Consider the following 12307-nt stretch of genomic DNA (forward strand, 5'->3'; position numbering starts at 1 on the left):
TGCTCTTTGCTCTCAGGGCACAAAGATCAGTTCAGGGACTGGGTTCCTGCTTTTCAGGCCAGAAAGCGGCTGGGAGCATTCTGTAAGCAGCATTCAGGTCCCTGAAGGGAAAACAAAACCAGGTGACCTTTCACCCTGCCACTTGAGAGCTGATATTACATTTGAAGCTTCACTGATCTAATGTGAAATGGCTTTCTTTCTAGAGCATCAGTATAGAGAGTTAACATGATCCATCAGAGTAAGTTCTATTTTTATTGAATATTCAGTCACCAGTCCCTACATGAAGTTCCATTTTCAGTCAGTCAGAGCCCAGGCGCATGGTAACCTTTAGGGCCTAGACATCATCAGCATGGCTTTCAGTAACTCCTGGGACTGAGTACTCATAACTCATCCCTTGGTGCCTGCAGTGGGAAATGCTGATACTCCTTTGGGACTTCCTCTCCTTTCTTGGACTTCTTGTAAAACCCTGCAGCATCCAAGAGGGCACCGATCTCCTCAGCCGTCATGTCCTTCACCTTCACCTCCTGTCAACCATAGCAAAAGATAGAAGTGAAGTGAGCTCTGTACAAAAGAAGTGGCTTCATGTGTCTAAGAGGCTACCTGACTCACACCTCCAGGGACAAGCCAAGTCATCCCTGGTCTTTAACACCAGTGCATCCTGGGACGTGGTCCAAGACCTGCCAACTAACTCCACATCAAGAAGAGAGAGTTTGGGTCACTTGTGGTTTATTAATTCCTGTCTCTAAGCTTCGTGAAACTTAGATTCCTGCTTCCCTCTCTGCTACAGATATGAATGGAAATCCCATAGCTCACAGAGATAGTGTTACATAAAACAGGTTTGGATCAGAATGTTTCTGTTGGTTTAGAGCAGTGGTTCCCAACCCTGTCCTAGGGATCTCCCAGCCAGTCAAGTTTTCAGGATATCCACAATGAATATGCATGAGAGAACATTTGCATGGGTTTTCAGGATAGCCACAATGAATATGCACCTGTCCAGGTGATTTGCTACTTTTTAGTTTGTCAATCTGGCCAACTACATCTTCCAGGTTCACAGTGATTTAGTTCAGTTCATCTGAATCATCACCTCTATTTGCAAAGGATTTAGGCTCCCGCTACATCTGGAATAGCAAAAAGAATCATGCAAAAAAAGATATGTGCAAAAGGTATTGGGGGAGGGACTTTGGCCTGATAGATTTAATTTAAGACTCAACTAAAAGTCCCCCAGGAGCTTTCTGCACAAGGTTTTGCTTGAATAAGTTTTCCGTGGAACTATTGCCCTTCTAGAACTTGCAAGACATTAAATCCAGATTAAGAGCATGCATGGAATATAGAGGGCAATGATAAGAACAGGTTAGGCAGAAATGGCTTTTTAAAATTGTCCTCTCTATGTCCAGTGAAATGTTTTTCATTGTTCTGGGAGGGTCGTGGTGGGGTCATCGTGACTGTTGAATTTAATTATCAGAATCTCAGAGGTGGGGGTAGCCTGTGGGTCAAAGTTAATGAATGATGGAGGACCAGCTCGCCTTGGGTGTCTCATATCCTTACGCTGAACTTGTTTATGATGGTGCCCTAATGAAAGCCATGTGTGGCAGAGCCTCCTGGTCTGGCCATCAGATGTCCCTGTCTCTATCATTAGAGCACACTTTGTAAAGAGCCATCCATACCCTTCAGCCCCTCCCACCTGGAGAGTCGGGTTTTGGATGCCTGAAGACTATTTACCCTAGCCATGTTAATACACTGGGGGGGGGGGGGGGGGGGGGTTCAGTTTGAGGAAATAGTCAAGGAGTAAAGATGTAATTTTTTCCACACTCTGGTGGGGCCTCCCAACGTCACCTAAAGGAATTGCAGAAGGGCTGTCATCAACATCTGAAACTTTACATTGATTGTGCATGTAGGGATGTTCACCTGGAAAAAGAACACCTGAATGAATTTGGCACTGGAACGCCCCCCCCCCCCCAATCTGACAGCCAGCATCGCGAGTCATGAACCAAAAAGGTTTTAAACACTTCCGTGGCATCTTCTTCCCAATTCTTCCATGCCATGCATGCTCATATTCACACTTTTGAGCTGATTATATTGTATCAGCTTTGCTATGCTACATAAACTTGGAATGTGAATCGTTACATCTTTCATTAGCGCTTCAACGGGTAAATTCTCATATCTGACTGTTAAACCTGTGTATACTCGGAGGGACACCTGTGTGGTAATAGGGCTAAGGTGTTCTTGAATTTTATTATGTTGAACAAATACTAATAAAGATTTACCTTTTTAGATTGCTACCATATTCATTCACACTAGTGCTTTTTTCTCACTCCTTTGGAGTGTATTTGGGTCTGTTTGAGCACCTTATATAATTTACATATTACCTGATCTTTTTGTATTTATATCTATCTATACCTCTATATATCTATATCTATCTATAACTATATATATTTTTTTTTTGCATGTTTGGCTGTAATGTGAACCATTCTAATTCTGCTCTGAATCTATTCTTGTGATTATGATTATTGCTGTTTTATTGTAGTTATGATCATCTCTGCCTTTCTGGAGAGAGGATTTGTGAAAGAATACATGGATATATGTTTTATTAAATGATTGGATCTGATGTTTCTGTTATGTTCTTTGTTTACTTTTTACATGACATTCTATTTGTGTATTTATAAACTGCAATATATATAAAATAAGTTAATATATGTTAAGGAATTTTTTTTACTGTTGGTAAGTGCTTGAAATAAATGAGTTAAACATTTTTTTAAGTTCACTCATGATGCATAACGGCTGTTGTAGACTACTTAGAAATCCTTTGTCAGGTGCACTCTAAGGCATTATTTATCGATAGGAGTACAACTAGTACTGCCCACCCATGTTAATCTTTAGCCCACCAAAAAAAAAAAAAAAAGTCAGTTCTGGTTTCTTCACTGTTAAGAGAAAGAGATAGAGAGCCTGCATATGTGAATGAGAGAGAGAGAGCAAGGCCTGCATGTTTGTGTGAAATTCTGCCTTTGTATATGAGAGAGTGAACGAGCCTATGTGTGGGTGTGTGAGAGCTTGTGTCCATATATGAGAGAAAGCCTTCATGTGTATGAGAGAGTGAGCTTGCATATGTGTGTGAAAGCCTGCATGTATATGAGACAGTGTGCGTGAGAGCATGTGTATGAGAGAGTGTATGAAAGAATGAATAAGGGTAAGTGTGTGTGAGAGAGAATGAAATGTGTGCAGCTCCCCCCAATCCACAAAAACCTCAGGGTGACTGTAAATCAAGAGTTCCCAAGTATGGACAACAGGGGCTTTTTTTATCCTTATTAGTTTTAATTATTGGGTGGTGTTTGATATATGCACTATTTTGAAATATTTTATTGGTGCTTGGGAAATTTGTAAAAAATGTATGATTTTAATTAATTGAAGTTATTCTATTAACAGTAGTTTTAAAATATTATTTTATTAGTATGGCTGTACTATTATAATTGATGCTTTATGTTTCTTGATTTTTGTTTTATGAGGAATGGTGGTTCTGTTTTTCCATTGTTAATACACAGTCTGGCTTCTTAGAGTTTCCATTTCAGTTTTTGTCTAATTTGTGATCCTTTATTCTGTATTTGGTGAGGGGGTATGTCTGTGCGTGTGACCAAGATGAGAGATTCTGTTAGCTTGTAGTATCTGTGTAGGGATCTATAGGAAATGGGTTTGTTTTGCTTCCCCCATAGGTGGTGTATTGCTATTCTGGGACCCAGTGTAATATTTACACTGGGGGGGGGGGGGGGGCCTGTCATCCCTCGCCTCAAGCAGCAGATTGCCTTGAGCTGCCCCTGATCTTTGGCATCTTGCTCTGGGGAAGCTTAACACTGGATATTGATTTTAGTGCACTCACCTTCACTTTCTCGTCCTTTGTGTTGTAGAAAATCAGTTGAGGTTCCTGGTCTTCCCTGGAGTCATATTTCAGGTTATGGCTGTGGGGTTCGGTGTTAAGGGAGTAGCATCACTTTAGGAAAGCTGAAGGAGAAAGCTTCCATGAGGCCCCCTTAGTAAAAGGATACTATAGTGCCCAGCGCTCCATCATGAACAGCTGGAGCTCGGGCATTTTCTTGATGACTCATCCTACTACACTGGGCGCCTGCAGAAGAAGCAAAGGTCAGTGCACAAGTCCAGAATTCCAGATACCCCGTGCTGAAAGGGTCTTTCTTGCAGGGTACTAATATGTTTTTTTCTTGGTCTCTGAAGGTCCTTCATTGGATTCCAAATTAACCAAGTCTGATTATCCTATGAAGTTTATTCTTCTCACCTCAATGCATTTAAATGAGGCTCAATGATATATTGGATCTAGGCTTTAAGTGAAATAAAAATGGTATGTCCGTCAAAGAACCCTAAAATAGGGTAAGTAACACCACTAATGTTTTAAATGATTTGAAAGATGATTAATGTTGCAAGCTTTATTACACAATGGCAAAGAATACCAAAACTATTAAAAAATATTTAAAAAAATAAAATTGGCACAATAACACACACACATATATTTATCAATTGCCCTAGTCAATCATTCCTCATTCACACTGCTTCTAAACTCTCTGGATTGTTATGCATTTATAACATGTTTAGATATCAACATAAAACATTGTCAAAATATTTACAAAGTGCTTGTATTGAAACATTGACACACTTGCAATAGAGCTGAACTTCAAGAAAGATACTTTGTGAATTGCAAATGAGTCAGATGGAAGATATCTTCTCTAAAAAGGGAATACAGTTGAATCTCAGTCCACAAGAAATTATACTTTGTAATTGTTTCACAGGACTGTTGTTCCAATGATGTTTCTGTAGTCTCTGTTCTATTTCTGCTGTATCCTGTATTCTAGAATATATATATATCCTGTTGCTGTCCCATGGTTACCAAACTGCCCCATAAAATGGTTTCCATACATGGACTGGAGTTACTGTTGAGACAGAGCCACGTATGGATTTCAAGGAGACATCTAGTGATGGGCCATAGAGCAATACTGGAAGCTACAGCAAGAGACATGCATGACCAGTTCTTAAGAACTAGAGGAAGGAAAGAAACTGTACATGTTGGTTCCTGATAGCTAAATGGGGAGGAATAGGGAAAGAAGCTGGCCATAATGACACCTTGAGCAGGGCTTGATGAGGAGGAATAGGTGTTTGTGCATGATGACTCCCTGAAGAAAGCTGGATGGATAAAACTAAGGAAAGGGGCTATATAAGGAAGAATGACAAAAATAACCCAGACATCAATAGATTAGTTTGGATTGTGACTCTCTGACTGGCATTTCAGAACTTCTGCTGTAGTCCTGTATCAGGGCCAATGGGGCTGAAAGATGCCGGAGTAATTAACTGATGACTCTGACCTTGATTTAATAGAAAGGGTCAGGGATCCTACTTTAATCCCTGCTGGTTACTCTAAGCATGTTCCCCTCAATAGTACTCGAGTCTGATGCTCTTCCTTGTCTAAGCTGAAAGTACTGAGCAGGAGCTGGGCTATAACAGAACTGAGGATCTGAAATATTGTATTGTACTTACTACGATGGTCCCCCAGGCTACCTCCAGATCCTTTCTGCTGACTTCTTCCAACATATTTCCTGTGGCATTAGTGCAGGCAGACAGAGCCAGCACACAGAGCAACACCTTGCAACCCATCTTCACGTTAATGTTGGTCGTCCACTGTCAGAGATGCCTGACTTTTTCACAGGTTTGGGCAAGGACTAAACTATTATTCACAGAGGGGTTTGCCAACATCCCAGTTTCTTTCCATGCTGTTATTCCTCCCTGATATGCACAAAATGAGTGTAATACCCGGAAACCCAGAAAACACTGCACTCACTCAAAAGTTTGATATTGAACAAACCGCAACACAATTAATCAAATATCGGTGAATTAACAGCGGCACCCCCAGCAAAAGACGCCAGCTGGTTTTCATAGGTCTTGCTGCACCTCCATCACTCTGATATAGGCACAGGTGTCTCCTTATCTTTTCTTCTCTCGTGAAAGAGCAGTATCATACAAGCTGTTTTGAGACACTTTAGAATACGTCAGTACTTCTGAGTTAATAATTCCCATGATACCACAAAGTTTGAGACAAATTCTGTGTGTAGTGTAACAAGAGAAGAGATCCCCTCCCCCTTACCTCTCAACCCTATAATGTAACTGTATCGGAGTTCCCCTTTGCCTCTGATCGTCCTGGGCTCTGCTTCCCTCTCACCCGTATAATTTCCAAACTACGGTCGATGGGCTGAATGTGGCCCACTGACCTTATTTTACCGTCCACTATCTTTGGGCTGGGTTTTTTTTTTTGGTGCAGTGAAAATTTGTTGTTTTTTTGTGTTGGGTTTTTTTTATACAGGGTGGAGTCAGAAAAGCTGGCAGGGTTGCACAGGCCCTGCCAGCATGAGAAGTGGTAGGACCTGGTGGCACTGAAGAAAACTGCTAGTGGCCCCGCCAGCATGAGAAGAGGTAGCAGGACTTGGTGCTGCTGAGGAAAGCCACTGGTGGGGAGGCCAAAACCCACTAGCGCGAGAAGAGGCAGCAGGACCCAGTTGTGCTGAGGAAAGCTGCTAGCGAGAAGGCCATGCCCCTCCAATGCAAGAAGAGGGAGCAGGACCTGGCAACACTACAGAAATTGCTGGCGGGGAGGCCAGGCGCCGCCAGGGTAAGAGAGAGGAGGGAGCCGGCAGCGCTGAAGAAAGCTGCTGGCTTTTTCTGGGAAAGAGAGAGAGCCTGTCTGTGTGCCTACGTGTGTAAGAGCCCATGTGTCTGTGTGCATGTGTGAAGGAGAAAAGCCCGTGTGTGTAAGAGTCCAGGCGTCTGTATGCTTATCTGTGTGTGTGTGTGTGTGAGAGAGAGCCTGTGAATGTGAGGGAGGAAGGGAAAAAGTCAGAAGGAAAGAGAAGAAACAGAAAGACGGAGGACCTGAAGAAAATTAGGAAAAGACTTTCAAAGGGAAAGTAAAAAAAAAGGAGAACAAGACCAACCAATTAGACCCAGTATAGAATGTTCTTATGTTAACTTTTGTTACTTTCCACTGATTTTGGGTTTTCCAGGCTGAGAGTCCAATAGATTGCCTGCCACTGCCCAAAGCCAGTAAGCACTGCTGCCTCCCCATACTTACATAGTGCTTGTCTCTGACCATTTTTGCCTGCATGTTTCTAATTTTTGGTCCCTTATTCTCTAGTTGGTGAGGACTAGTCCATATTCTGTGTATATGACAGAGCTGAAGGATTTTGATAGTGTTTATTTGCCATAACAGTGTAGCTTGTTCTGTTTTCCCAGTAGGAGGTGTATTGGTATTCTAGGGCCTGTTACTATATTTGTAGTGCTACCTTTTCATAGGAAGGATTATTGCTGTATTATGGCAGGTTTGCTACAAAGGTTTTGAGTAAGGTTTTGGCAGGGAGGGGTGGTGAATCACAATGTGCCTTGTAGTGGAGTAGGTACGCTTTCCCATTAATAAGAAGGGGATGGTAACTTTTAAACCGCCACGTGGTTGTACATGTATGTGCATATAGCGGCTTGTGCGAATGGATGCGGCCATTTTATAGCATATGCGTGTATGTTAGAAAATCAGCTGTACACGCGTACATGTGCTCGCAATTTTGTATGGCTGCATGCTTGTGCTTGCAAATGCAGGCTATGACTCATAAGTGGGGGGGGGGATTTTATTCAATATGTGCTCTGATGCAATTACCAGCTTCCCCAGTCCATTCCCAGTTTGCCCAGGTAAAGGCTCCTGACTTCCTAACCCCCCCCTAATTAACCTTCCTCCCTGTTACCCTATTAGCCCCACCCTTCAAACACCGCTCACTCATCCTGATTTTTTTTTTTATTTTAAAAACTTACACATCATCCATAGCAGAAGTAAAGTTACGCAATAGGGGACCCTAGCACGTGTTTGTGTGCATAAATACTTACACGCACATTTCAAGTGACCTTCCTAGAACACCCATGTTCGGCCCATGCTCTGCCTACACCCCACTTCTTTTTTGTTTTACTTTTTCATTTGTGCGCATAGCGGGAGATACGTGCATACGCGGGTGCCTACCATTTAACACAGGCTCCCAGTGTGTGCTGCTATGTCTGTCCTCGCTCCTGCTTTCCTATTTATTCACTGTTGTCCTGCTTTCATAGTGTCCTGCTTCCACAGCAGCTTGTCTGTTTCTGGAGTGTCCTAGTCAGTAAACCATTTAGTATACAAGGTATCCAACTAAAGTTAGCCAGATAACTTGTCCCAGAGATTCAGCAGGATAAACGTTCCCGCTGCATATACTCGGCTGCAGTAATCCGGCTACCTTGAGCTGGAAAACTTTAAATCTAACCAGCCAGCTTTTCTTATGGCCAGTTAGGTCTAAAATTAGCTGGCCTTGTGTGGCCAGATATCTTCAAAACATATTTGTTATCTGTAAACCGGCATGATATGATTGTATCATGAATGCCGGTATAGAAACGCTATAAATAAATAAAATAAATGCAGCAAGTTATCTGGGTAAGTAGCTCTGTAAAAATGAAGAAAGAAAAGAGCCTGCGGCCTACATAAGAACATGCCATACTGGGTCAGACCAAGGGTCCATCAAGCCCAGCATCCTGTTTCCAACAATGGCCAAACCAGGCCACAAGACATCTATTAAACAACATCTATTAAACAATAAGAGATTACAAAACAATTTCAATAAGTTATACAGTTTCAAAATCTGGTCAGGACAGACATGAAAATCCCTGGTCTTATGTTCTTTTTGTGTTTCTACTTCTCCTTCCCTCTCCCATCCCTCATTCCCTCTCAAGAGAATCAACTGACAACCCCTCATGAAATATTCAAATCTAACATCAGATAGTCAGAGGGCATTTGTCCCTTATGCCCCCATGACTGAAATGATACTATTCCTTCCTTACCCTACAACCTATCCCCCCCACCATATATAAATATGCACATCAATCTCTAAATGTGCAACATTAAAGAATAAAAACTCATATTTAATACCCAGCTTTTAGCACGAGGTGAGAGACCATGGAATGTATTTTGACAATCACTAGAAATAAATCAACAGGTGAACTCCAAATATGTTAGGATCGTTGGATTCTCAAAGCCTAATATATTAAACCAACTACATCCACAAATCTACTCAAATATCGTGATGCGTGGATCCAAAATTAACTTAACATAGAACATTGACTATATGACCATCATAATAGGCTTCATTGTAGAGTGAATCATTTTAAGGCTTGGCCTTATATTTAATCATTGGTCAAACAAGCTTTGCATTTTTTCAAGAATTTTTTATTTTAGTGAAAACTATAGTGAGTAACTTCAGTGCATATATAAATTTTACTTTTTCCTTCTTAAAAGCAATAGAACCACTTTTCTTCTATTATAACCTCCTGAAACGTTTCAAAATTTCAACTTCTTTTTCCGAAACCTGCAATGGTAGTTCAAGAGCATTAATACACTTAACCCGATACGGGACCGTGTTTCGGACTCCTGTCCTTTTTCAAGGGTTTCTTAATTTTAGTGACTTTCATAATGGCAGTACAGCGTTTTTTTTAAATGTATTTTGACAATGACATAAAAACGACTTCTGCTTCATAAATGTGGTTTGACTAGCCAGATTTTCCATCTGCATCAAAAAGTGGAGTTGACTGCACCAGTCCAGTGCCAGAAGGTCTGTCCAAGCCCTTCCATACAAGTAGAATTAAGCTCTTTTATTAAGGCAAGAAGTTTTCTCAAAAAGCGTTTCTTCCCTATCACAAGACTGTAGTTGTGAGGTGGCACTGTCAAAAAGGACAAGGTTGATGTCACAGGGCACATTATGACCAATATCTTGACTCACCTTTAATCTATTTTAATAGATGGCCCTGTCAGGCCGTGGGCTCCATCCCCAGTCCCTTCTAAATCAATGTACAGTGTAAAGATTCTAATGCATTTTACTCCATCTTCATCATAGTACACAGGACTTGCATTGCTTATGTAATAACTCATCTGATTGGATAACAGCAGGGCAAGGGCATTTTGGATTCATTCGCTGTGATCCCCTGCTGGTTTCAGCAGTTCAGATAGACTGAAGACAGCACTTCCCAGCAGTCACCATTCAGTGTTTGCTGATAAAAGGTTGCCAAAGTCACACAACTACTGTGAAAACTTTACCAATAGTCGTTATGGCACATATAGACTAGAAGTATTTTAAGCAGCCTTTTGAGCTGGAGAATCTGTTGATGGCGGTGGATTTGTACAGAGATCCTCATTTGTTTGAAAGGACGAGATGGGTAGCTTAGGATCCACACAGTTCAGCCAGAAGTTGGCACAGCTGGTATGATAATGGCAGCCCTCATGTGTCAGCCAGTCTTCTTGTAATGTGAGAAGACCCTGATTGGTGTAAGAAAGGCAAATATAAAGAAGGTGGGTTAAACCTTGTCTGCCAACATGTCAGGTCCCGGGAAAAGACCCATCCACACCACCACAGTAGGGATTAGATAGTGTGGATGGGTCTTTTCCTGCCATCATATTTCTAGGTTTTTACATCTACGATGGTCACATAAATTTACACATCCATTTTGGTCCTCTATCAAAACAAAGACAGCCCAGATGATTGGATCTTTTCTCAATGAAATTCTCTCCTACACATTTTTTGCTGAAAAACACTTCTAGCATCTAAGAGTATTAAGAAGTCGACTGACCATTTCTTATATGTTGTTTGACAGAGTAATGTACTTTTTTGGAAGTCAAAACTGCATATAGATGACTGGAGAGTGCAGGTTATTGAAATTGCAATTACTGAAAAAAAACTTACCTGTGCACTTAGGGGAATGGTAGACACTTAAAAGAAAGTATGGGTCCCATATGGTACAAAATGTAGAAAAATCTAGAGACAGATATTTAACAATCACCCTTCTTCCTCACCTCTTCCTTTATTTTTGTAATACAAGTAATGAATATAAATTCTGATTAGTATACTGACCTGCCCAGTGCGGGCCTTATGATGTATTAACATTTTACATTGCTGTATTTATTCTTGCATAATGTGGATCCCATATTGTGTATGTATTGTTAAGAGCTACATTGTTTTATGTATTTATTTAAAATCAACAAGATGCACACTTACGTCTGTAATTCTGGGTAATTGTGTTAGGCATATCCCACAGCAGGCAGAATAGAGACACTGGGCTGAGTCTGGCACAGCTGGGAGAATTCTACAATCCAGGGCAGACTCTGATGGCTGCAATTGAAGTCCAAATCATGCAGTCAGTGAAGCAAGAACCAAGTCTGTAACTGTAGACATTCACACTGCCCCAGCTTTGGGCCTAATATAAGAAACAGAAAAAGCTATCACATGTATTACCGACCAAGAGCAGATTGTATGGCACCATGTGGCATTACTTCTTCCTTTCTACTGCTCTTAACCACACTAGGCCACCCCAGGCATATGTTAAATCAATTTGCTCTTTTCGGGGAGGGGCTCGGAATGAGAGGAAAAAATAGTGGGGTCTTTCTGGGAACAATTTTGAATAGTGTTCCAAGATGCAAAATATGCATGAACTTTTGCACACATGTACACGCAAGCTAAGGAAAACTACCTAGGTAGCTTCCACAAAGCGCATGTACTGGAGGTATACTCTGTACCTCCTATTTTTTTTGTCTGTATAGACTGTTTTCTCACATATTGAGCCCAACTTTCAAAAGTGTCCACAGTTCACCATTTATGTGCATGGAGATTTAAGCTAGTATTTCTGCCCTGAAAGTACGTGCATATGTTATCAGCACCCATTTTATTTGTAATGCAGGACCATGCATAATTTCTATACACATGTATATATGCAAAAAATTGTAACAATTCGCATGTAATAACCCAGAAATAAATGTGGAGGCAGGAATAATTTTAAAGTTTGCAAGTGCGCAGTTGTAAAAATACGTAGTTATGTGCCTACTGGATACCTCCAGCAGTTCGCCTAAACATCACCAGCTCACATAGGCCCTCTAGCATGACACTCTGCCCACCTGTTCACCCAGACCTCCCACCAACAAACTGCAAGGTGACAATTGCATGAGTCCATTAGCAGGTGCAGAATGCTCAGACAAGTTTGATAACGTATATGTATATACCACTTATAAAATAGCAACTTGTGAGTGTTTGTCAAAACTCCGGCCCGGAATGCTTCTAGACTACCCCTTTCACCGTTAAAATTTGTGCGCCATACTGCAAGTACATGTATACTCATGTTCATACATGCGTAAATGCTTTATTTACATGTACAAACTCACATGACTGAAATTTCCCATTATATTTTATGCTGATTACTATTATGATACTGTATTTTA

The 12307-nt window shown here is 41.1% G+C and overlaps 2 protein-coding genes across 7 annotated transcripts in view; both read right to left on the reverse strand.

The window, feature by feature from the left end:
- Positions 1 to 233: 233 nt before the first annotated feature.
- LOC115073240 (selenoprotein M-like) lies at positions 234 to 6066 on the reverse strand. Its single transcript, XM_029571518.1, has 4 exons — positions 5530 to 6066; positions 4035 to 4111; positions 3869 to 3947; positions 234 to 524 (listed from the first exon to the last, which is right to left on the reverse strand). Exons 1-4 carry the CDS (start codon positions 5644 to 5646, stop codon positions 381 to 383), a joined length of 417 nt encoding a protein of 138 aa, XP_029427378.1. The 5' UTR covers positions 5647 to 6066; the 3' UTR covers positions 234 to 380.
- A 3081-nt stretch (positions 6067 to 9147) lies between these two features.
- LOC115072923 (synergin gamma-like) overlaps positions 9148 to 12307 on the reverse strand; it is a 34504-nt gene continuing 31344 nt past the window's right edge. For 2 of the 6 annotated variants that reach the window (XM_029570932.1, XM_029570933.1), the window contains 2 exons: positions 11094 to 11207; positions 9235 to 10357 (listed from right to left, as the gene is read on the reverse strand). In XM_029570932.1, the coding sequence (XP_029426792.1) occupies positions 10175 to 10357; positions 11094 to 11207 (297 nt within the window). In that variant the 3' untranslated portion in view covers positions 9235 to 10174. Of the gene's footprint in view, positions 10358 to 11093; positions 11293 to 12307 lie in introns of all 6 variants that reach the window. The other 4 variants (XM_029570935.1, XM_029570934.1, XM_029570931.1 and 1 more) reach the window with 3 other exon arrangements.

Source organism: Rhinatrema bivittatum, chromosome 11, assembly GCF_901001135.1.
Source record: "Rhinatrema bivittatum chromosome 11, aRhiBiv1.1, whole genome shotgun sequence".
NCBI classification, from domain to species: domain Eukaryota; kingdom Metazoa; phylum Chordata; class Amphibia; order Gymnophiona; family Rhinatrematidae; genus Rhinatrema; species Rhinatrema bivittatum.